Source organism: Bombus huntii, chromosome 2 (genome assembly GCF_024542735.1).
Source record: "Bombus huntii isolate Logan2020A chromosome 2, iyBomHunt1.1, whole genome shotgun sequence".
Taxonomy (NCBI): Eukaryota; Metazoa; Arthropoda; class Insecta; order Hymenoptera; family Apidae; genus Bombus; species Bombus huntii.
This window is the reverse complement of record NC_066239.1, coordinates 21090262-21116859: the sequence shown is the minus strand read 5'-3', so window position 1 is coordinate 21116859 and position 26598 is coordinate 21090262. Positions and strand designations below refer to the sequence as shown.

At 42.6% G+C, this 26598-nt stretch overlaps 2 protein-coding genes across 5 annotated transcripts in view; one reads left to right on the top strand and one right to left on the bottom strand.

Annotated features, from left to right (window-relative positions):
* Positions 1-21441, top strand: part of LOC126875155 (zwei Ig domain protein zig-8) — a 138075-nt gene extending 116634 nt beyond the window's left edge. For 2 of the 3 annotated variants that reach the window (XM_050637889.1, XM_050637882.1), the window contains exons 2-6: positions 8693-8859; positions 12884-13094; positions 15105-15232; positions 18660-18828; positions 21008-21441. In XM_050637889.1, the coding sequence (XP_050493846.1) occupies positions 8782-8859; positions 12884-13094; positions 15105-15232; positions 18660-18828; positions 21008-21114 (693 nt within the window). In that variant the 5' untranslated portion in view covers positions 8693-8781 and the 3' untranslated portion in view covers positions 21115-21441. Of the gene's footprint in view, positions 1-8692; positions 8860-12883; positions 13095-15104; positions 15233-18659; positions 18829-18893; positions 18926-21007 lie in introns of those variants that run through there. The other variant, XM_050637884.1, reaches the window with a different exon arrangement.
* LOC126874772 (tubulin glycylase 3A-like) overlaps positions 21248-26598 on the bottom strand; it is a 33814-nt gene continuing 28463 nt past the window's right edge. For both annotated transcript variants that reach the window (XM_050637195.1, XM_050637186.1), the window contains 8 exons: positions 26481-26592; positions 26048-26259; positions 25508-25915; positions 25100-25307; positions 24939-25029; positions 24418-24615; positions 23768-24027; positions 21248-22825 (listed from right to left, as the gene is read on the bottom strand). In XM_050637195.1, the coding sequence (XP_050493152.1) occupies positions 22509-22825; positions 23768-24027; positions 24418-24615; positions 24939-25029; positions 25100-25307; positions 25508-25915; positions 26048-26259; positions 26481-26592 (1806 nt within the window). In that variant the 3' untranslated portion in view covers positions 21248-22508. The remainder of the gene's footprint in view (positions 22826-23767; positions 24028-24417; positions 24616-24938; positions 25030-25099; positions 25308-25507; positions 25916-26047; positions 26260-26480; positions 26593-26598) is intronic.

Genomic DNA, 26598 nt, shown 5'->3' with positions numbered 1-26598 from the left:
CCCTCTATTCAACCATCTATTTAATTTCGAACGTACTTACCAACGAGTATTTCCATCTCTCGCGTTTCTAAGCGTCTCCGATCGAACCCCATCTTCTACTATGTTCGGTTTACGCACTTTCAACGACGAGTACGCGTTTCGTCGATTACTTTATTCCACCGCGAAGAATATTCCCACGTTGAATATCCTTTTAATTGGCGAATAATATATCTGTCATAGCGAAATTATTCCTCTACTACCGCTTTAAAATCACTTTTCAAATCAATTTTAATCGCCCAATTTTCTACTTTGTATCCGTGATCGTTTAAAACTGTATCGCAGCTTCGTTTCGTTGCGTTTTCGCTCGAGAGAGGAAGAGAATAACAGTCGTGGTTCCTCTCTCGGCTTATTTCTTTTTAATTGCTTTAAAAGTTAAGAACGTCGTCTGTAATAAGTAATAAGCTACTTTGTAGTACACTTCGTAGTAAACGTTTCGCGTTCCTTCTTGGAATTTGTCATCGGGTTAGGTTATACAATCGTCCAAGGCGTCGTGCGGAAGAAAGTTTATACGTATTCCGTGTTAAGAAGAGAAAGAAACGCTTGAGCGATTTAACGCGCAAATAACAACTTCTCGTATATCTTTGACCGCATTCTCTTTTCTTCTCGAACCTCGCGTCGTGATTCTCACTGTAGAGTTAGTTTCGTGGAAAGCTGCAACGGTTTTTCTTCGCCAACTAACATCGCCGTGAACGTAAAAAACCCGCAATAATCGCTACAACTGTACCAAGAGAACGCTCGATCGTTCTCTGTTAACTTTTCGCTATTCGACATGTGAACTATCCTTTGACGAGCGAAGCAAAACGTACTACGTACTACAAACCTACTACGCACGATGTTCGAAGATTACAAAAATTTGCGGCATTCATCCATAGTCATAACGTAACTCGTCTTACGATAATACCGGACCATGATCGACGCTTTCTCGGTATAAATATCAGTTCTACTCTCGCAATGTCGATCAACTTCGCGCGTACGAAATCTCTTTAATTTCTACCGTGTGTTTTTAAGGACGCAAGCAATTTTTGTCGACGACGAAAACGAAAAGTTACCGAGTAGTACGGAGATATATAGTTTAGAATCGAAAGAAATCGTAGTTAGTCGAGTCCGTAAATCTTCGACGGTTCGACTTTTCCATTATCCGCCACACGGATGTAAAAAAAATACCATATCCTGAAAAAATATGCCGGATAAATGGCGGTATACATAATTGTTGAAACTAAACCAACTCGGCCGACCGAATAAACGACCAATGCGAGATTTCAAGCGCACGAAATGGTTGGCCAGAGCGCGAAACACGCATTTGTTTGTCTTTCTGTGTGTCGCAAGCTAACCAAAGAATGCCAAATTAGTTGGCAGCGAGCGATCGATCGCTCGCAACAGTCGCAACGCGTTTCCAGGTAAACGGTTTATATCGTATCAGTTCCGGTGTTGATGGGAATTCGTTAGAATCTGACCGGACACGATTTGGCTTCCTCGCGGCCATCGAACCGAAAGCCGTGATTCCAACTTTCCTCGATACCGCCCCTGTTTTCCCGATAAAGCGATTCCAATTATTCCAAGTAAAATTCTTGATTCGATGTCTGGCTCGGTGGCGCTACTTAAGCAGAACGATCGCGCAGCTATCCGATCTCGTGGCGCACCGTGATTTAATCGTAATTGAATTCATTCCTAAAAGGACAATCTTCAGGTTTTCGAATGCTGTTTTTCACCGTTTTATCTCCGTGCTTCCTTCCAGTTGAAAATCGACCAGCCATTGCCGTGCTTGTTTTCCTGCTTTCGGTCTTGTTTGTTATCGTTTGTTTATCCGCTACCGCACGACCGCGTGCCGTATCTCGGAAACGAAAAATCGACCATTGAACTCGTCGCGGTTAAAAATCTCGTCTCTCAGTCAGATTCCGTTGCTTTCGCGGACATTATATACATGTGGAAAAAGAATCGAAGTTACCAACGTTTTCCTGATGTTCGAGCGAAAGACGATGCGCTAGTGCAACGATAAAACGCGTTGCTGGAAAGATATCGGAAGAAAGAGACGGATACGTGAATAAATCGGTCGGTCGACCGATCCGCGGAGGATAGGGGAAAAAGCCGGAAAGACGAAAGATCGCTGGCTCGATCCGGGCGATATCGCGCGATTCGTTCGGAGTCATTTTGTTTAATCTAGGCGGATTATGAGGACGATGAAACCGAGCTGTCGGATTCGCTTTGATCGTTCATCCATAGAACGAATCGGAGGCAGTGAATCGACGATACAAGCTAGACTACGAGGCGTTTATAGGGCGATCGGTACCGTAGAACCATCCCACTCGCATTTATGACGTGACGCTACGAAACGTAAAACGACGCGCGTAATTCCGGCCGTACCGTGCCGCCGTGCCGCCGTGCCGGCTCGACGCAGCCTCGGTTTACCGTCGGATTTTGCCAGCATGGTTCGCCACTTAACCTAACCGGTTCAAGATTCGTCCGGACAAAGTGGCGCGTTAACGAAAATAATGATTCTCCGTATCGTCCCTGCTCGACGCAAACGCTGCTGGATTAAAGTAGCCGGCGAGCCGTACACGATCGATAGAAAATAGCGATTTGTAGAGGATCAAGCCAGATACGAACGTGCTTTCTCCTTCGAATACGCTTCCTCGCTATACGTGTAGTTGTCGTCCGTATGGACGTGTGTTTCGCGTTGATACCGAGCCGGTTAATCGATTCTCTCCAGAAGCTTCGTAAGTTGCTCCATTGGTAAAAGAGAACGCTCGATAATGTTTGATTCGAGCGCGTTCCTCGTTCGATATATCTACATATTGTACGTGTGTAATCGCCGTAACGATCGATCGTTTCATCTGCGATATTTTATTCGACGAGAAAACGAAACCTTGGACGATTCTCACGCAAGAGTGGCGTCAACAAACCGATTTTGTCTACTCTGACAGCTCCTACACCGTTCATCTCCGTATTAGTATTTTTCGACGAGAATTCCAGTCGATACGTTCGTTCGTTTGCTTCCCATTACCCGTCTCGGTGTCGGTCGTTCAACGTCGACGAGCGAAAAGGCTTGATCGGCATTTTGGCTAATTTTTGCTTTCCCCTAATCCGCTTCAACGGTTACACGCATAGAAACGAAGTAACGTCAAACCTGGCAAAATCCAGGACGTGTTATCGTAGCTGCGCAAATTATACGCTCTTATCTTGTCATCGATTAAATTCTATTCCTTATTAGCCCAGCTAGAATCAGCTATCGTTACCGATAATATCGACGCGTGGCACGATGTCTTTCGATATTATTGACATGTCGCGTATCGATCGTTCGTACCTTCTTCGAACTTGTTACATACTTGTTACGTGTTGCCAAATATTGGACGATCGGTTACAACAGGTAGATTGCAACGTACAGACCGGATAAGTCGAGGTTAAAGTAGTTTATTTCGTGAAGATAGTTCGTAATGATTGATGTTCGTGTTTGGCGAATAAACGCAAAATACGTGGAACACCGACTTTCTCTAGGAAAATGTAAAAACCAATTTGCCAAATAATAAAATATCGATAAAGAGTATCATTGCAGCGCGTAGTAAGGTAAAAGCATGGTTGACTCGCGACGTAAGAAGACGCGAGAACCTCTCAGGAAAATGCGACACACATTTTCTTTCGAGGTACAAGAAATTCGATTTATATATGCCTTGACTGAGGTAAAACGAGCTTTGCAAAATGGATCTTAGTCGAGATAGGTGCTTTTCAGTGGTCCTTACGCCATAACTTTACGTAGGCAATTTGAACCACGAATGAGTCAAGTGGCGTTTTATCTTGTTTTATCGATTAGAAACGCCAGATCGTTTAAAACTACGCGTCCTCTCTTGTCAGTTTGAAAAAAGTATCGCACTTCGGCCAAATCTATGGGGCGAACCTTCGTTTTTAAATTAATTAAACGCCGAAAGGAACGGCGAAATAAACAGAAACGGGTTGTACCGGATAAGATCGAAAGTTGGACGAGATAAAAGTTGACTGGAACGGTGATAAAGCGTACATTCGGATGGAAGGGATAATAGAAACGGCGGGACGGAGTAGGACCGAACGAAATAAGATCCTACGGTGAGCGACCAGACTATCCGATGTCCCTCATCGTCGAGAAAGAACTCCGTGGTAGTTAGCCGTGATGGGCCAGCACCATCCAACGAGATTCAAATAATTTTATTACGAAGCCAGAGCAAAGTCATCCGCTGGGTCTCTTAGTCTTTTAGAACGTTCCCGATGTTCTTCGAAAGTTCCAGCTCGAGAATGACAGAGACGCGACATCTTATGTGGTGACCGAGAGAAAATTCGCGTCTCGAAGTGCCTGTTTTCTCGGAAACTTGCCTGGCTCTGTACCAGTTACTTATTCGACCATCTTGCGATATCAGATTTTTTTCGTTTCGGATGACGTTCGAGCGGAAAATCGGTCGTTCTGTTTGTCGTATCCGGTCGTGATTGGGGTTTTACGACTGTCGGTTACGTTCGAGTCGCATCTGTCCATATTTCTTGGCTTCTTCCAGACGATATAAATTAGAAGAAGCGAAACTGTAAACAACGCATTGAAATATAACAAATTTGGCGATCGATGATCAGTGTGCAAATGTCACGCCACCAACGATGTTAACGAAATACATTGATTTTATTTTGTATGCTTGCAAATTTGAGAGAGGCAGTTATTTTTCGCGCAAGATATTCTTCTTCTTACGAAAGTATTTTCGGCAGAGTCGCGAAAGAAAGAAGAAACGTCGGTTGGAAAAAAAGGACATGGACCAAAGAGAGGAACAAAGATGGATTAGTAGATTCGAGAGCAAAATTAATTTCCGGGAGAGCCTCCGGGATATAGATTATCCGATACTGGCTGTGAACTTATTTGACCCCTTTTCGGCGGAAAGACCGTAGAATACAACCTACGCTGCTCGAACGTACGGCTTTTCCGCTCAAGAAAAATCTTTCGAAATGAATGCATTTGCCCGTTACGCGAGAACCCCGTGTAAATGATGCTTTTAACGGGGAAAAAGTGGGGAAAATTTAATGCAACCAAAATGTTCCATGCTAGGTTGGCTACTTTGGCATTTCCGAATTTGGCATTACCGAGAGTGCAGCGGAAATATCGTTTTTCACTTGGAAAATTGGAATTAACGGAATATCGAAATGGACAGTTACGAAAACAATTTAACGTTAAAATCGGTTTAAGTAAGCGAAAACGTTTTGTGTTGTGTTGGTAGGCGGAAAGGTGAAAGAGCGAGAAGAGATCGAATCCTCTGAGAGTGCCGGTTAATGTAGCTCATTTTCTGTTTATCGGAACACGACCGAAAATGCAAACGAGCGGAGGAAGGTTCGTTACAGCGAAGTCCGACGTGAAATAAATTCACGGGGTCGCGGATACCTGGATTTTCCTGTCTCTCGGTGTTTCTACTTTATTCTATTCGCCATTGAGAAGCTGCAGAAATAAAATTTACCAAGAATCTGGATAAATTGGCCGAAGAAAGAGAAGCGAAGTGAAGCAGTAGCCCGGCAGTTGGCCGGCGATATTTTCGAGACAACGGTCGTACAATTTCGTCACTTGTCTAGAGTCAATGGGAATTTCGAGGAAAGTCGAGACACGTCGTCGAGAAAATTCAACTATGTACATATAACGTTCCGAGACAAAATTAATTTTCGTGGAAATAAGTGGAGTAACGAATCGGTGGTTCGCGTTACACGCTACGCGGCTACTGTAGCCGGTTGCGCATCTTCGCTCGTGCATCGCTGGAAACTTTAAACAGACCACGCTACCTGGGACCTTTTAAATTTTCTCTGGAGGAACGAGAACGTTCCGTGAAGGTTTCGTCCCCGGGAGAGAACGACGTGTACTTTGCAAAATGCGGATCAGAAATTCACTCGATACGCGCTGAAATACGCGCTGAATATGCCACATTCGCGACCGACCGATTCTCCATCGTAATTACGGCGTGTCGCACAGACGAACGGCTCGGTTTTAATCGAATGACGCACGATTTTACTACCGGAAAGCTATTCATTTGACGATCGACGAAGCGCTGAACTTTGAAAAGCTGTTAGAGTTACATATACATATATATACAAGATTCATTCACCGTGCGTTACAACTTTTCAATGGAATGTGATGGAATAGAATAGAATGGAAGTTAGCTATGCCGAAGAAACTAACTTTCGTCTATCGATTCTCATCGTAACGAGAACCAGCGAGCGTTTCGGTAAGCATGTTAAATCGTTCAGTGCTATTATAAAAGCACGGTCGATTCGATTCAACGTTGCCAATACGAACTTTGATAAATCAAACAGCGTTTGCCAAACGAAATAAATAGGAAACGCGTGAGAAACAGACGAGCCTAGAAACCTCGAAGGTAAAATAATATTTTTGAATATCGATAGCCGGAACGTTTTATAGGGAAACGAAGGAAAGGCGAAAGAAATATCACAGGATTGTTCTTTGCAGCTCGATGTGTAGAAACGTGGAAAGTAAGAGTGAACGTGTATCTTGGACGACGCTTAACGCGAACTCGTCTTAACCGCCTCTAGGGCGGAAAGCTCCGAAGCGTAGTCTACGAGCTACACGGTCTAGTAAACTAACGAAAGAGAAGTTCCCGCTGCGAAAGTACTGCTCTACACGCGAGTCATTCCGAAGAGTGAAGAGCAATCGCAAAGAAAAGCTCACCGACGTACTTGTCCACGTTTCAACTTTGCCCGTTGATCCCGGGCTTTCAATACGGCTCTCGATTTCCGCTTGGAACCTTTGATCGGATTTTCGGCATCGAATCTGCGATTACGCGACCGATTCTTTTCTAGAAAAACAAACGGATCTCGGTGGTATTCGCGTGTTACCAAAATCCCGATGTTTATTTAAATTTCTCTTTATCCCTCTCTATCGATTTACTACCTTCGACGTTCGCCGGCCGATTTTACTGCCTCGCAATTTTGCAAGATCGTAACACGATTCCAAGCTTTCGGGTGTATTCCGATTTCACTTTGCGATCTGTTTCGTGCTCAGTCGAGGACGCTTCGATGTTTAACGTTGTTTATTTTGCTGTCGATTAACGAATTTACGATATAAATTGGAAACACGATTTTCTGGAAATTTCAGTTGTTGATACAGCTCGATAGGTGCGAATAAATACAACCACGAACTGGAGATAATGGAATAGGAAATTAATAGAACAGAAATAATAACGCGTAGAAGAAACGATCGTTCACGATTGTGAATTGTCATTGTATAATTCAAAGAGTACAATTTAGGCGTGGGAAATGGCGCGAAGAGGGCAGGCATGTCGATCATTCGCGAACAGTGTCGCTCTATGGATGTTATTTCGCTCGAATGGCAGCAAAATAGCTGGACGCTGGATGCGATCCGTTGGTCGCGTTACACGCAGTTACCCTCGCAACTACTCGTTCTCCATTCACCGGCAATGTGTATCTCCGGCCAGGCCAGTCACGGTTGCCCGTAAACTTTTCCATTGTGCTCGAGTTTTCCATGTTTTAAACTACTAAACGATTTATTCGAAACCAATCCCCTTCTTCTAAAACTGATTTTTTACCGTTCGTTTTATCGCCCTTGTATTCGATTATGTTCCGAGTACTGAATATTTATAGAAAATAAAGGAACGCTCTTGCGAACGATACTTACGCGAGTCAACCTTTCCTCGTGATACGTATCAAACTATGTTGGAAAGAAACTTGTTTCCAAAGATTCGTTTACGGTGATATCGAATAAAGGCGATCGCAATTCGTGGATATTCCAGAAACAAATCTACAATGCGTGTTGCTGTGGACTCGCGTATATCGTGCACCGTGTTGATGCGTGATTTCGATGAAACGCACGATGAAATGGATTATGCGTGTTTGCATCAGTCGAAAAGCAACAAAAAAAAAAAAGTTCCGAACGAATGCGGTTGATACTCGTTACAGGTGTATTGAGTATTCTGTGCACGGAATTCAAGCCCTTTCATCTCGTCGCAGACTCCATCGAAAGAGAAAATTGTATCCGATGGAAGCCGTTGGTATTGCGAGAACTAACGAAATCAAAAATAAACGAGAAACGCGATTTCGAAATCTCTTGAAAAACAAATAGATTTGACGTTTTCGAAGAAAAAAGAAAAAAGATCGACCTTCCCCTGTTACTCAAACAATACGTATCATCGATTTGCTTGTTATTTCCCCATTTCCCGATTCCTCCAAACGTAATCATTTTACGTTTATCGCAAGTAGATACCGTATCGCTCGAGACTTAAGAAACGTTTCCCTCTTAAAACGATGTTTACGCGAAATAGGAAAAGAAAGAACGCACAACCGAAAGACCACGGTTTTTCAAAGTGCCTTCTGTCTCATAGGTGCAGTCACCTTCGCGTAAGCCAGTTAGCGTTTACGTATTCACTACCAAACCTTCGTTCCTACCTGTTTTCTCGTGTCAATTAGTTTTCTTCGGATTCGTCTCGTCAACAAAATTAAAGTACGTCGCGCGAAATTCGAACGCTCGTTTCATTTGGTTCAAACAAATGTAAATATCTTATTAATAAGTGTGTAAATGTTAACTAATTACGAAGTTTGCTAATGTTTGTAATTTGTTTCTTCTTCTTGTCGAATGTTTCGATCGTCGTTCGTCCGAAGTATGCTTGAAATTAATCGGTAAATTGTCGCATTTCAGGTGGTATAGCGTCATGTGTAAGAAATTTTCGAACCGACTTTCTGGAAGAATGGCCAACTCCTGGTACGGGACCCCATTTCGACACCTCGATGCAGTCAAACTTTACCGGACTGGTGGGCAAAACCGTGCATCTAGTATGCAAAGTGAAAAATCTCGGAAATCGGACTGTGAGTTTGTTATAATTTATGCTTGTTTCGAACAACGAAAAGCCAAACGCCTCGTTGACGGAACCGATCGTTACAGATACTTTGCAAGGAAACAATGATAACGCTGTTTGCGAAACTAGAAATTAGCGATTTACCTCTCAACTAGCTACGACTAACGAGTAACTAGCTTAATCGTATTTTGATTCGATCAAAGATATAAGCTTCGTTTAAGTTGGCGAAAAGTGATTTTTTAAGAAATTTTCGTCCGAAGGAAATCTTACGAAATGGATAAAAGTTGTGCAAAAACTTTTTGCTTTGGAAATAACAGACACGAACGTGCGACGAAAAAGCGGAAACGGAGCTAGCGGTCCCGATTTGCCCATAGATTTCTATCGATTACAGGACACGATTGATCCTCTGATCGAGTCGTGCCGATTATAACAGGAGATATCACGATCGTGAATGCTCGTTCGAAAGAGAAACAGTCGCCAGCTTCCAAAGACGGAGGGTTATATCGACGATATGTTTGGCCAAAGCAGCTAAGAACCCGTTGTTGTTAATACGCCGCCAACGATAACGGCGGTGGTCTTCATTAATAGGCATATAGAGACCGCAAGCTAATCAATGGCAGTTTGACTTTGGCTTAGAGCTCCCCGATGGAAGCAATTACAATGGCGTGGACTCGGGTCTTACCTGATTCTGTTCACCGACCGCTCGAACATAGTTTAAGATGCATCGATTGACTTACATTGTATTTATGAACAAAAGCAACCGATGGAAATCCTCTCATTGAAAGCCGGCCCTTCTGTCCTCTCTAGTGCATAATCAATCCAATCGCGGATCGAATACGTAAGGTTAAAATTAAGAACGAGTTAAGTCGTAATCGATCGTGATTTACTTGAAAGTCACTCGTCGCTTTTTATCGTGTCGTAGCATAAGTATCCGTAAAGACTTAAACAAAGTAATTTATCTTTATCGATTGCTCGTTACAAGCTCAAGACGTGTTTTCCTTTCACTGAATAATCTAGTTGAGAGACTCGTAAGATAAAAGTTGCGTATCGAAGGAAACAGAGAAACGAAGAAATTTGAAATGTCGAACCGTAAGTTGGATTGTTCGTTATTGTTAAAACTGCGCTCGGATTACGACATTGAGGAACAAAGCGCTCGAGATCGTTACATCGGTCCATGTTCCTTCTCGAACAGCAGGATACCGTACATACACGTGACAGAGCATACGTACACGTGCGGAGTGTATATCCGTGTAGGCGCGTGCTATGTGCACGTGCAGATGTAACACGAAGGGATAGTCGCCTAGGTACGCGTCCGGTGTAGGCTTCGCTCGGTCTCTTTTATCCGGACAAAGATCAGCGAGTCCCTATTTTCTTGAGATCTATTCTCCGTCTCCCTAGCCGATCCCATTTTCCCTGCTGTCTACTTTCACAGTAAGAGCCTGTAATCCCTACGATCGTCAATGGAAGCGGAAGTCGTGAGACGAGCATCTAATGGCGGCATTCTTCGCGCAAACAACGCTGAAAAATACTGAAAATGGTCGTGTTAAAGCTATCCGCGTGCGGCTGTACGTGCTTCCTTTTAGCGTATCGGAATAATTGCGCGGTTACGCAGAAACAAGAATGAAAAAATTGATCAAGCTCTTTCGAAAATTTACAAACGGTAATAATCACCAACGTTTCAAAATTTAATTTTATTTCGTTTCTTTTCTTTTAATTTCTAATCTTTTAATTTTCAAACTTCACTTATCGTAGATCTCTTTGTTCTGTTTAACCAAAGATAGGCTCTGATCTCTTATCGAAGCGCATTAAATCGTTGAAACGTGCGTGGAACGACGCGATATCGCGCAGTTGCGACCAGATGGGAAAGAAATTCCGCGCGATTCGATCGACACCGCACAGAGTTTCATTGGCTTCAGCCCCATCGTTCGGAATGCAACAGTTGCCAATTCTTGACCGAAGTAAGTTTCGGTGGTAAGTCGCAGGGTATTCGATTCGTCGACTCGCCGTTGCTCGAAAGCTGGAAACTTTCGCAAATGAATATCACTTTACGAGGTACATATCAGGTCTGTAAGTATGAAACCGGAATTTGCGTATAGATGGCCCTAGCTGATAACGTAGTTATCACTAAACTGCGTCATTGATGCCAAAAGTCTTTGTTGACATCTCACAAACATTTTCGACTCAGAACAATATAAGTTTCATACAACAGCATAGTTTGTAATAGCGTTGAACATGTCAAATTTTGTGCCTGGGAACTACGATTTGCGGACAGCATTGATTTTCTGTTACCATTTGAAGAAAACTGCTGCAGAATCGCATCGAATGCTTGTCGAAGTTTACGGTGAGCATGCTCTTGGTAAATCACAGTACTTTGAGTGGTTTAAAACATTCGGAAGCGGCAATTTTGACGCGAGGAACGAAGAACGTGGAAGACCACCGAAAAAGTTTCGAGACAGCGAATTGCAAGCATCGTTGGATGAGGATGACGCTCAAACGCAACAACAACTCGCTGATCGATTAAACGTGACACGAGAAGCCGTCTCCATACGTTTGAAAGCCATGGGAAAGATTCAGAAGGTGGGAAAATGGGTTCCACATGAACTGAATGAAAGACAGCAGGAAAACCGAAAAACCACTTGCGAAATGCTGCTCGCCAGATACAAAAGAAAGTCATTTCTCCACCGAATTGTGATTACTTGACGCATTGTTGTATTTGACGCATCCGCTGTACGTAAGGTTCGATTAAAGGCCAATAAAGTTCCTTTACGGCACGGCACGGTAAATGTGGACGCTTGGTTCAGCGATGCGACACGCTACGCGTATGCTTGCGACTCGCGAGGCTCGGTTTAGTCGATTTGTTCGTTCGATAGCGCGTGTGTGCACGCGCGCAATTACAGCTCGCATGGGACGCGCGACGTGCAAGGCACACGATCGCGCGAGCTGCATAGATTTCGGTTGGATCTCAACAAACAATAGCTCGGCTAATGCCGATGACACACCGATGTCACCTCGAGAACTCGTAGGCTCCCACAGCTGCCAGGTTTGCGGCCGACGTAGGACAATACCGAATCTCCATGGTGACGTCATACTCGCCTCGAGTGCCGGTGTCGTTATGGGAAATTGGTTTATGCGCCCGTGACGGAGCACACCTAGAACGAAATACCCTCGAAAGGATCCTCAACGCTCCACGTCGTGACACGCCGCGCCGCGACGAACCACCACGCCACCGCCAGCTTCTTCGTACCCCTGTTGCTTTCCTTTAATTCCAAATTACAAGACTCCTCTTGATCCGTCGACGTCCGTTCAAGAGTAATCCGAGTTTATCCTATTCCATTTGTCAGGATCTCCCGAAACTCCACCGCACAATCGAATCAACGACTCTTTCTTTCCCTGCTTCGATACCTCGAACTCGATCAGTGTCTAAAAATTATTGAAACAACTAGAACAGCTTAAAAAATCACATTGATAGTATCTCACGCCATCGATTTCGTTCATCGTTGCATTTCCTACCTCGGTTTCAGGCACGTTTGTGCAAAAAACGTTTCTTTGATGCAGCGCGTTGCTACAGGCTCTAGGGAATCATCCAGTTAGAATCATAGACTGGCCGAATGTTTAACGAACGTTTGTTTTCGAGTTCACGATCTTTATTCTCGCATTCGGAGAATGGATAAAGTCGTTGCGACGTCTCGATCGATTTTTAACAGACGCATTACCTAAAGAACGCGCTGCACGAAATTACATCTACGACTCGTTGATATCGTTGGTCGTAGTTTGAAACGCGTCGATTGAATTACCTACAAACGTGAAACTCGTACAACTGATTTCCGATGTAGCGCGACACACGCGTGACCGCAATCTACATAACAAGTTTTTTTTATCGATTCTATGGAGAGATGCATCTGCTCGATCGAGTAATCGCAAAAATTTCCACGTTCGACCAACCTGGCCTAGTTTATCTTCGATTTTTACGTCTTCTGAAAATCGTTCTCGAGCGATTCATCGCGATAGAACGTCATCGTGACATTCTGTTACAGGTTTCGTGGGTAAGGCATCGGGATATACACCTGCTAACGGTTGGCCGTTATACGTATACGAGCGATCAACGTTTCGAAGCGCTACACCTGCCTCACGCCGAAGAATGGACGTTAAGGATACGATATCCACAGCAGAAAGACTCCGGGATTTACGAGTGCCAAATATCAACGACACCTCCTATCGGTCATCCCGTTTATCTAACGATAGTCGGTAAGCTCGAGGAAACGCGGTATAGTCTCCGTGCAACAGTGAATTTTGATCTTTAGCTCGTCTATTTTTGCTTTTCATACACAGGCCGGCCGCGTTGCGTCACGTTGACTCGGGTCAGGTCGGATCGGGTCGAACGATACTCGTACAAACGCAAACACGCGAAAGAAATATTAAGCCGTTTCAAAGCATTTGTAGTATACTCGTTTTGTTATAGGTAGATGGACGGTACACGCTTTAACCAAGGTATACATACCTTTGTGTAATTGCCAGGTAATCTCGTTACGTTTGGACGCGAGTTATTCCATTCAAAGATTATTCCATAGATTTCCAAGTTTCGATCGATACGACGCAAAATTGTAGAATAAACTGCAACAGAATTCGTTTTAATAGGATTAGGATCGTTATTCAGTTTGAAAGTTGACGCATGCCTTGGGGGCATCATAAATACGAGAGCATCGCAATATGTATTCGCATTTGCGGTTAACGCCAATATCTCACCAATTTAATGAACTGCGCGATATAGGGATCAGTTATTTCATCAATCGCGATATGTTATTCCGTTATTAAAATAAACCGCTAACGTTACGCGATAGCGAACAACCAGTCACAGCAAATATCTTCGTAATTCGTATCTTATTCCGAGAAGAATTTCAAATTCACCGTTTTATAATTTACAGTATCCTTGGAGTTATACAGGGTGGTTGGTAACTGGTGGTACAAGCGGAAAGGGGGTGATTCTACGCGAAGAAAGAAGTCGAAAATATAGAATAAAAATTTAAAAATTTAAAAATTTAAGAATTTAAAAATTTAAAAATTTAAAAATTTAAAAATTTAAAAATTTAAAAATTTAAAAATTTAAAAATTTAAAAATTTAAAAATTTAAAAATTTAAATATTTAAAAATTAAAAAATTTTAAAAATTAAAAAATAACGTCAATCGAGACAACGATCTACAGTGAGATCCGTTATAACGAGACGTGATAAAGTGCACGCGTACCGAGCGAAAATTCAAAGTCGATTTTCTCGAAAACAAAGCCTCGAACGAAAAATTGTTATTCTATATTTTCGACTTCTTTTTTCGCGTAGAATCACCCCCTTTCCGCTTGGAGCACCAGTTACCAACCACCCTGTATATTTGCCTGAAACTTGAGAAATTTTTAAAACACGCTAGTCTAGAGAAATTTGAAAAAGATATGGACGCTTGAAAAGACCAGAGATAGCCTTCGCCTGGAAGATCGAAAAGACACCGTTATCGAAAGAGAAAGAAAATGTGAACGAGGCGTAAGCTGGTGTATATCTATGATCGGTGTGCTTGAAATTGAATTTAACGTAGATGCGGCCGTGTGTAGCGGAGGTGCGAAAGGGGCTAATCGAGGATACGTACGAAATTCATGGAAAGATTTTACACGGGCGTACAAAGCAGGTGAAACCAGGCCGTCTGCGAGCTCGTATATCCTCGCAGGTACACCGTTAATGACTGGCCTGATATCCTAACCGCGCCGTACTATTAAATGAGAGGATCTTATCACACAGACTTGACCCGAAAACGTTACCCAACACTTCCGTTTCTACGTTTCGCGCAACGATAAAAATATCGAACGTTTTATTTTGTCGCGCTAACTTTGATCACCCGTGCTATTGTTTTTTTTTTTTCAATTTCTTTCTACCAGTCGTTCTACGTAGTCGTTCTAATATCTTTTTAATTGTTCGAATTAGAAGAAACTTCGTATAGTTTGCCAGGATTTCTGTTCGTAATTTACTGCGAATGGATGGAAATTTAACTCGATCGTCGTTACAATCGTGCAACGTGACGTTTAAGTAACGTTCCGAACCGCAATTAATTTAAATCTCGAAACAAATTTAGATTCTTTGTTTGAAAGTACGTTTTTTCTCGTATAAATTCCGTCTATGAAAATATCGACATTTGCATTTACGTTCGTATCTATCTACCTGCCGCCAATAACCGTTCCAAATCGGACGAAAAATTCTAAAGCTAAAAATTTGGTTTCAGAGCCGATTACCATCATCATCGGAGCTCCCGACCTATTCGTGAATAAGGGTAGCACCATCAATCTAACTTGCGTCGTAAAATATGCTCCGGAACCACCGCCCATGATGATCTGGAGTCACAACACCGAGGTGGGTATTACCAGAATAATTATCAATTATCGCGAATTTAACGATTCCAAATTTAACTATGTGGCAAATTCACCTGTCAGATGCGAATAAGACGTACGCGTAACGCGATAATATTATGTGCGACGTATAGTTAATGTCGGGTTCGGAGTACGGTGAGCCGGGTATTCGCCGTTCATTTTACGTGCTCGCAAAGTTCTTTGTAGCGGCTCAAAGGGAATACGTCGAGGGAAACGCAGCTCACATACATCCATGTACCTATCTTTTTACCATTCTTCTTGCAAACCTTGGAGCAGAATACCTTTTGTCTTCGTACGAGGCAACGGTATTACACGACAGTGTGAGAATCCACTGGGAGGGGATAGTTTCCACGGGAATATGAGAAAGCAGCTACGGCAGCTTTGAGAAAATGATTGCGAACCAAAAGTCGGATATACCTTGGGATCCAATATTGTTCCTTTTTAACTGTATGCACGCCACCCACCGACTGTAATCCGAATCCATAGTTATCGCGCAGAGTATCGCGACGACGCGTTTTGTCTCGAATACGGGATCGTGCAAAGTTACTCGACTAAATCTTTGCTACGCTCTCTTTTCGTATGTCGCGAAACTTCCTATTGACAGTAATTTGCCAGTTTGCCGGTGTTTCGATCGAACTCGACGTAGAAACGAACGTCGTCGCTTTGTTTTTAAAGGAACGTTAGTCGACGGTTCGAAGATTTTTCGTGCCGTCAAGTTTAAAAAGCTACGTAGGAATATACATAGTTTTCGTTCAATATTGTTCGAGCGTTGCTCCAAAGCTAGCAAAATACGACGATACAATATACGAATGTATATGCTGGAAGAAAAATTCCAATAAATATTCGAAAACGCAAGTGTCTCGATACGATAAAGGCCACTCGGTACGTGCTGGCATGCTGCAGCACGTTGAAATATTTACGCAGAACCGACGGTATTATAATTTTCGTTTTGCGCTGTTATTTCTTCGTGGCTCACCGACAGGGCGAATTGATTCCTTGCATAGACGAAGCATGCGTGAACGACCGTATCCAACTCGCAGCTTTACCTTCTGCTCGTCAGATACGGACACAACATTTGGAAATCACTTCTACGCTGAAGTCTATCGCTGTCCATTGTATCATTGTAGCCGTAAATATCTTCCCTCGCCATCTCGTATCCTTTTTCATCGTTCAAGATGTTCCGTTCGCTGCTGCAGTCAGTGTCGCACGTCGTACTCGTTTCTGCGGTTGCCATGAATCTTTCAAAGTTCTTCTTTTCACCGTGCTGATTTAATTCGTACCTTAATTTAATACGCGAAGATATCGATCCTTAAAAACGAATTCGGTGGATTCTTTGTTGAGACGACCATTGTCTGCGCGACTTTTTAAAGAAAAGATTCAAATTAAAACACTGGAAACGTTTACTCCTGATTCGACTATCGTTCGGACAACCAAGGGAAAAAAAGCTGCTCCATACACAACACCAGGCATGTTATTGGCATGTTCGCAACCAAAAATATCGTCGAGCCGATTTAATAATTTCAGACTGTTTATGATTACACGTGCGTGTGGCACGCAACATGCTAAGTACGAAATCCGTAAGCCGCCACTGGTCTAAGATAATCTAACAATAGGGCTCCGCTCTCCCCTTGATACTGTCGAATCACTGACGACGGTGATGTCGAAATGTCGTCGTAGCCATGCGTTGCGGCGTCGCCCAACCCCTTCGTGTTCTGTTTATTCCGATGGTGGTGTCCTTTTCTTATCTCGAGTACCCATAGCGTAAAAATCGACACGAGGCAGGAAGTGTGTGTATGTATGTATGTATACAAATTCTCTTTAATAATAATAATAGCACCAAAATAGGTCAAAATTGGCGAGTATATCGCGATCAAGGAGCCAACGCATATACATTACCGATTTAGATGTTCAAGCTGTAATTCGAATCGTTTGAATAGTTTTCGTTCGATTCGTGCTGCTTAATATGCTCTTATTAATTATTTTAATTCAACTTCATTGTAATCGCATTATGCAAAAGTTACATAATAGAGAAACGTTACACACGGAACTCGATATAGGAGAGATGATATTTTATTAAAAGAGTAATCTAACTTGCTACTACAATGTTTTTCTTTCTTTAACGGAACGTGGTATGTTTTAATTAGTAGCATAGCAAATTTTTCGGTCGATAAATCTTCTTCGCGCGTAAGCTGTGTAGCATACTGTCTTTTTTTTATTTGTCGACGACGTTAATTCTGAAACTCCGAAAGTATCGTAATCGCCGTGGCTTAAGTAAACGAATACATTAATATTTAGTCGTTACGTTCTGTAAATAAAGTTAACACAGTTGACGCATATTTTTATAAAACTCTCGTATTTCTTTCCCTTTAAACGAATTCTGTTGTGCATTCTATTAAATCTACTGATTGAAGAGTAAATACAATTCAGTGAAACGTTTCCCTCCAATGCAAACCTACGTTCAAACCTTTTCGCGTTAAATAATATTTTTCCAACGTTGGCAAACGCGCACGTCAAACCGGACAAAAAAGAACGATACCTTTCCGTAATGCGCTTCCATTCAGCTTACGCGAATGCATTGCGACTTTATCTTATTTTCGGTTTACAAGTGTCTTTTTACAAAATCCAGTACGCTTTCTGTACAACGAACGAATGCAATTTTTCCTACGTAGCAGAGTAATCCAGACCTAATCCGGAAAAGAAACAAGACACCATTCGATTTCACTCGCTTTAGTGATTTAAATTTTTCATTTTTCCAAATAGCTGTGAAGTGGTTCGGGATAGCCGCGTTACGGAACGAATAAACGCGAGTCTCCGTATTAAAGCCGAACATGTTTTTATTTTAACCAATCGTAGGACGCGACCTATGTACTGCAACAACGACGCGAATTACTTAAACCGTAATAGTCGCGGCTAACTCGTTGACGCGTTGCGAATAGCGGGCCCGAAGATCGTGACAGTCGATCGGTGACTGCTCAATACTCTTTTATCTTCTGCTCTGATTTGCGGCTATATTTATGATGAGATATACGCGAGGCTTTGTCACTGGGCGTGGTGACATCGTTGTTTGTTGCGAATGGCCGCGCGCTTAGAGACAGCGCGTGCAGGAACATCCGCCACGTTGCAAGGCATTCCCAGAATCCATAGTTCGTATTGACCCGCGTATTTTTACACCTTGGCAAACACGTAGGGCAACGATAGGTTTTCGTTTTATAATTTGCTAGAGCTAGGAGCGAACGAATATTCCCTCGCTCGGTGTAAATCCACCATTGCACAAACATTCTCCTTAAAGCGAATAACACGCTGTTGTTAAATTTTACTTTCGGACGTTTCGCTTTGAATAAGATTATGCGCGCACCAGCGAAGACTAAAGGACGAGAAATAAATAAATATGCGTTTATCTTTTGGTCCAGGTAATTAACTTTGACTCACCGCGCGGAGGCATTAGCCTGGTGACGGAGAAGGGTCCTGAAACGACGAGTCGTTTAATGATCCAGAAAGCGGTGCTGAGCGACTCCGGCATCTATACCTGTGAACCGAGCAACGCGAATCCCAGCAGCATTAAGGTGCACGTTGTTAACGGTAAGTTTCACGAAATATTTGAGAATCGTTGGCTCGTTTTAGGACTTATTTCCACTTGCGACTAGTTGCGACGACGCCGTAGTTTCCGGCAGACCATCGGTATCATCATGGACGTGAAAAATGTGCCCCATGCTTAAAAGAACATTTCCCGTCTGCTTCAGGAAGTTAGCATCTATATTTATGCCGTTGCTGGTGCAGAATCATCGATATATTTTGCTTTGTTTATTCCTATGTATAAATAAATCATCGAGGAATATATAAACGATGAGTATATTCAGTTACGTACAATTACAAAATTATTGGAGGTATGAAAATGTTGAAATAATCGCTACATCACGACCCGAACGTGTAATCGTTCATCCGCAAACAATTTTTTGATCGCGGGTATACTTTTGCAAAGGGATTTGTAGTACTGCGTTTCAGGCGCAGCGACACCACCGCACGTCGCGGTGACCAGATTTATGGCACGTAAAGCGAAAAGCAGAAAATTTGAAAATACATGCTGTATGTTGAAATTACTGCGAAATCGTATACCATACGAGCGTCGCTACACACATGGTAGAAAATTAAATCTTTCTTTCGAGAACAGTCAATCGTCCCTGAGCGTGTCGTAAATCTTGCGTTAATTCGAATCTTCGTGAATGTGTTGCGAAAATTGTTCGAACCTCTCAAACGAAGATCAACTTTATTCGTTCGCATTGAACTATACATTTTTTAACGCGTTAATCGATCTGTCGTGGTATATTTTATAAAAAGTTACTAACCTATTTAACGTGAAAAAGCTATAGCCAATAAAAAAGTTGGCAGATCCGAAGAACATAAATAAAATCATTAATTTGTCTAGCATATTACGGTAGAAAATGTTTCATAAGATTATTTATTTGTATCAAAGGTATTATAACTCGTAGTATTGTACGTATTACAGCATTACTACTGTCATCGCTATATCGTATTATATAGCATTACAAGTTAATAGTATCATATACTAAAACATACTCCTCGCGCGTTCTAGCAGCAAAATGACATTCAGTAGCGCTCGATTGTTCCAGGTATAGTACGTATTGTATATGTATTCCATATTGTACGTCTGCCTCTTTGTAGTCGCACGCGTGACACGACTGATCTGTGACGGTGTATCGCACCTTGACTTTGCGGAGGCGCACGTTCCTTAGTCGCGACAGCGTGAATGGAAACTCTACCTTATCCGACAATGGATTTTATAGTCGCGCGCGACTAATCGCAAGTGAAAATAAGGCCTTACCCTGCCACGTTAATTGATCTCTCGTTAAATATCCCGTTGTTCTTGGAAGACGGGACGCGTGCACATTTGCCCTAGAATCGACGTTGTCGAGATCGATCTGACCGTGCCTAACGTTTAAATTCGCCGAAAGCCATGCATTTCGCACGACGTCGCGACGTCGCGACGTCGCGATGCATCGAGTGAATTCGAGTCGCAAAGTTGACACGGTTTATTACTTTAACAGCAAGGGAATGAAGTCGCGTTGCTAAGCAAAGCGTGTCCTATACAATACCGATACTAAGCTAAGACTAAGACTAGTACCGGTGCCAATACCCACGCCGATACTAATAGTACCAAGACATCGAGTCAGAGCGATACGGTTTTGGACGAGAAATACATATGAAATTTCAAATAGTCTGGATGGAAAGTAGATTCGAGGGACTAATTTGCTCCGATAAATATACGTAACTGCTTCGTTTACACTTCGGTAAATTATTAGGGTGAGCCTTATGATAGGATGAAAGCGGACGCGTGGATTTAACGATAATTCGAAATAAGTTAAGCCAAGTTTCCGGTATGTTATTTATCAACTTCAAGCGTTAATTGCTTGGCACAATGGCCTGCATAGCCTTACCTGACGCGAATGCAGATCGATGCGACACGTCGTGCACGACGGTGATTTATCACCGTCATCGTTCCGACTGATCCGCTCGCAAACGTCTGTTTGCGTTCTTTCTCTCAATTGTTCGAATCGTTCGTTGCGTTTGTGCTATTATCGCGACGGTAGCGAGACGCTCTTCTGGCGGTCGAACGAAACACGATCGATAAATTTTAAACGAGAGGAAAGGACAAGACAAAACAATGGCCGATTGGATAAGCACGTTAGCTAGTTCGAAACCGAAAGAATTTCATACGATTCGAGTAAAATTTTTGTTACAGAAGAACGACCGGCTGCGATGCATCACGGTGATGGAAGTTCGTCGTACACCGGGACACGGCCAATGTGTTTTATAATTTTAATAGTAGCTAACGTAATATTTGTATAAGAGGAAAGAAAGGATAATCGTCGAAAGGGAGAAGAAATACGAAACACGATGATACAGCGCGATTTCACTTGCAAATCGCATTGCCTATGATCGGTAACGTTCTTTGGGTGAATATTTGCGCAGGGTAAAATCGAATATTACCTACATTTTCATTAAATTTCCGTGACCAAAGAGTTTTCGAATATCAGCACGGCACAATAATCGGTAAAAACGTAGTATTTTGTTAAGATATATCATCAAGAACGAATAACTTACGACGTCAAAATTTATTGTATTATTTGTAAATAAATTCATTGTATGTACATATCAATAAAACGATCGTCTTTATCTTTTGACTTTCTCTCTAGACCGGAATCTGTCGAAACGTGGCAAGAGGAACGGTATATTCTTTTTCCTTCGTTCGCTGTATACCCAAATCAACAAGTAAAAGCACAGATTGTAATCCGCTTTGCTAGTTTATTTCAATGAAAAATGTGATTGAATCGTACAACGGAGTTTCCGTGTGGCGGTTCAAAGGTTTGAACTTGTTACTTAACTGTTATTGCTACCTTGTTATATCTGAAAAACAATCCGGGCATTGGTTTCGTTGCATGGCGAACTGCGAGGTATATGTTTAAGGTTACAAAAGCGACAGGTTAGATTCTCGCCGAAACGTATAATTGGTACGGATCGTGCATTTGGTCGCGCAAATCGAACGAAACCCGAGGAACCGTTTCATTCGTCTATACCGCGAGTAGCGATGAAAGAGTTTGACGAGGAAAGTGGATTCGTCTGTTTAGTTCGAGCGACTACGATGGATCGATATTTCTTACAGGAAGCGACGTAAGAAACGACGATTCGTTAATGGCATAGTTGATTATTTCTTTTATCTTGTGTACGTTAATTACAGCTGGGTGTAGCTGACTTTTCTTGGAAAGCTGCGCGTGCACGCGGTCTCGAGCAAACCGGATAAACAAGGAAGAATCGTAAAATCGTAGCCAGCCCGAATATCCTAGGTTGCGACAAAACGTGTAACAGAATTTTCATCCATACGCCACCACCAGCGTGACGAAATCGCCAAGCTATATGAATATGACGCAACGTTCGTGGCGAGGAACTTCCTGCAAAGAGAGAGTAGACCTTTTTGTTGTTTTTTTTCAACTGGTCGCGATGGAGGACGAACGCGAGCATCTACCAAAATTGTTTCGATGTTCGGCTCTCTGTGAAAAAACTGGGTCGTCGCAACTTTAACGATTTTCCCGCGATTCTTCGCGTGTACCTGGCGTTTACGAGTTTTAACTAGAAGATACGCTTTGCCCCCTACATTTTGATTTATTAAATATCGTGCAACGATCAATCGAATATCGACCGAATGCACCGGCCTAATGTCGCGATAGCTACTTAACGGCGGGATATCAGTTGGCGGCTGTACAGCGGGCGGTGTTCAAGTAGTCGATAAAGTCGACTATTTTCGGCTCCCTCAATCGTGGAATCATCGGTGGGGCGGTCCACGCACGGGGTTGTTGTTGCTGCTGATGCTGCTGTTTCACCCAACCGGTTCCTCCTTTCTTTCTCTTCTCTCGTTTCCGCGGATGTTCTTGCAACGTTATCGACTTGCCAAACACGAACAGGCAAGGACCGAGATAAGGTCGGAAGTCGGGTATATTTTGCTTGTATACCAGACTGAAACCACCCGTGTCCGCTGCCGGATTCACCGGTACATCCATTACCACTGAAACAAGTTGAAAATGAACAACAGATTTACTCCGTTTATTTCATATCTTCGCGTTCCCTTATTTTATTCCACACCTCCCGTTACCTTTTCTCTCTCTCTCTCTCTCTCTCTCTTTCTCTCTCCCGTTCGAATAGTCCTTTCGAATCGACTATCGTATATTTAGATCGGATATCACGTTGCTGCAGTACAGCTCGGTACCTAAGCGCATCTATTTGTTTGTTTTAAATGAATTTGTACGAACGAAATTCAGCGCGTTCGAAAGCACGTAGAAGCTGCACCAGCTGCACGAGTATTAAATTAACCGACCTAAACAGATTTGCGCGTTTCGAGCAATTTTCTTTCATTTTTTACAAATGTATCACAGTTAGGTGCGCGCGCGCCTCGACACAAGATCCAACGAAAACTAATATTTCTATAAAAAAGAAGGTAAAAAAGAAGTTTTATCGGATTACGAACAATCGCAAATACGTATAACGCGGACTCGGATCGAACGGAAATAAAAGTAACGGACGATAGAAAGAAATCCGATACCCGAAAGTACCCAGAGAATGCCGTTAATTCTTTCTTTGGGCATTTACCTACGATAAAAGACAAAAACCGCTGATTGTTTTCCGACAGATGCGACTACGATTGAGCCTGTATTTTGGCAAAAAGATATTTTCAATCGTGCGCAAAGAATTAGAAACAGTAGGGGGGTTGTACTCTCGACCCGTAGACCCGACAAGCAGAATTGTTTAATCGAAATCTGAAAACTTGAACACAGTGTAGTCGATACTAAACGATTTGAAAAGCTCGTTCGTGCATTCGCGAGGAAATCAGAATACGTATACCGTCTCGTTGACTTGTCCCGGCCACTATCCTCGGAAACTTTCACCCGCAGTCTCGGTTTGTGACAACTTGCTTCTCTCTACGTTACCCTATAGATCGTAGTTTGCTAACCTTTCACCAAGCTTTCGAGAACATTGGAATAGAGGCGTTTGGTAATTCTCGAGCTAGGAGGATGCATCCGGGGATTCGTGTTGATCTCGATCAACCAAACCGAAAGGTCCTCCATCACGACGAAATCGGCCCCGTATAGCTCGAAACTACACCGTCGTCTGTCCATGTGCTCCTGGGAGGCCAGCATCGTCAGAACTATGGCTTCCGACATTTTCGTATAGATCTTGTCGTAATACGGTTCGCCGTCGAGCCCCGTTTGCCTGACAATTATGACCTTTGCGTTAGCCACTGAATAGATATCTCTATCGATGAAAATTAACGGATATCTTTTCCAAAAGATACGGCTAACGTCAAACTTATCGATTACGTTCTACGCTAGATCGCTGCAAATTCGAATATCCTTCGAACAGCGATAGCGAGAAAGTAGAAAATAATACAAGTAAGCAAAGTATTATGCTCGTGGAAATAATGGCGAAGGGAAGGACAGACGGGCAGAGACGATTACCCGAGAAGAAAATACACAGATTCTAAGCATATTTGGACGACGTTTGATCAAACCTATCGATCTCGCAGTCATCAAACGCTATCGACCGTAACGAACGGATAACCGAAACTGCTACTCGCAACGAATAGACCGGTCGAGAGATTACTTTAAATATTCGTTCAGCTTCTCGCAGTCCCATCCTTGATCGCGAATCGATTTTACGACTTCCTCCGAATTTCCACGTTTTCTCCGTCTCCTCCTCTCCTCGTCGTATTTCTCCTGAATGGCGGTATTGCAGATATGAATCGCTTCGTGATAAGTTGAGAAAGTGTAGGGTTTCGAGCTGAATCGTAAGAGTCCTTCCCTGCAAAAGGATAGAAAAGGATCGAGAAAATTCTTTGATGGAATCTCCATCGAGAAGATTCTTTCGGAATAATTTTCAAGGCTCTTTTCTCTAACAAAATCCTTTTCCGAGATTTCTCCGTAGACCTGTAACGTACGTATAACGTATTGCGTGTCCTTTTATTTGCGCACACGAGATTCGCCGATAGGTGTGCGAGCATACGTTTCACGAGATAGAAAATTATTTTCCGATGGTTCGATTAAAAAATGTAATAGAAACTTCGCTACAAATATCGTTTAGACGTTCGAAATACAGCGGAACTGTAAAGTCGGAAATTTAGTTACTTGAACACCCATATTGTCATGGGAAATGTATTTGTAACCAAATACCACTGCCTTATGTCGAATTTCGTATCGTGAATCAACAACGGACGTTCTGAAATTAAGAGGAAAAAGATGAGATCGCGAAAAGGTATAAAATTTAAACGATTAAACGTTTTACGTACCAATGTACTTCTGAACAATGAAGTAATCCTTTGGTCTGCTTTTTATCTTTCGAAATATATCCTTTAAACTGTGAGATATGCTGATTCCCGTACCGCAACAAAGTTCGCTCGGTTTTAATATCCATATATTTCTCATTCCGTTTAATTCGTATTGCGGATCTATCTCCTTCAATCTTGCCAGTATCGGATTCGTCGCCTCTAGATATTTCTAAACGATGTAATGGAAAATTCAGGGTAGCGAGATCCAAAATTTGTCGCGTCGTATCGAGATTACCAGCGTTTTTAATTTAAACGCGAGAAATCGCTTGGAAACGGATCGTCTATTCTTTAAGATGGTACTACGCAAGCGAAAGCAAAGAAAAGAAAAGAAAAGAAAAGAAAAGAAAAGAAAGTACACGAGTATCGTACTTGTAGCTGATCTCGACTTTTTTCCGAGGTTGTCTCGATTCCAGCTCCCTCGTGCACGGCTGCGGTATAATCGTCCAAAAAGGAATTCCATTCCTCTTCGGAAAACTCGGTCACAAAGTCTTTGTCTATGTTTTGGTGGATTTCACGGGCGATAAATTCCTCGCAGCGTTTTATGGCAAACTCCAGTCGACTCATTAGAATCGGCCGATGTCCCGACTCCGAGAAACCCTGGCCATCGTGCATTCTTCCGACGAACCATTTCAACAGACCAGCGGCGGCGGTCAAACGAAAATCATCGAGAAAGGCTTTCGGCTCTCTGCTCAGGTTGTAACTTCGAGGGAATAATACCGACGACACGTCCTTCTCGTACAGCCAGTGAGCTTCCTCCAACAAACGAGCCATTCCTAACTACATTATTTCGTGATCGTCAATATTTCGTCGAATTCCCAGCGAACTAAAGTTCGATCGAGTTTAAACAATATATTTCACATCTTGTACGATGTATCGAAGATTCTCGCGTATCTAATTATCGATGTTAACCTTTGAAGTGTAGACGAAGGGTTTTTGATATCTGTTGAGAATGATATTGTTACTCAAGCCACGATGCCAATCGACAAAGTCGTTCCGACAGTCCCATATAAAGTCTGGCGATTTGTGACGTAATAAAGCGAAAATTACCGCCTTCTCGTTTAAGGTACCGTCCGATTGGGTCAAATCGCCCAACGATCTTGCTTCTAAGCTGGCTACGCTACCTAAAAGTCGAAGAAGGGATTTCAGACGAAAATGAAAGTTCGTTTGGTTTTTAGTAAAAAGTTTGCGGCTAGTTCAATTTTGACGATATTACTCGGATCGGAAAGACGATAGCTGCTTATATAACAATAGACACTTTGTCAGAGTTTACGCGGTCGATTTTTAATTAAAGGAAGTAGAATGTAAAGAAAAGAATTTGATTAGGAAAGGCAAGGAAACTAACCATAAGGTACGGCTCTTGTTTTCGTAGCTTCGTATTTTTGCACCCAACCCCTTTTCTCCAGAGCTTCTTTCAATTTCGGTAACTCACCGCGTATCAGAAATATTTTGTGCCTCTGAAA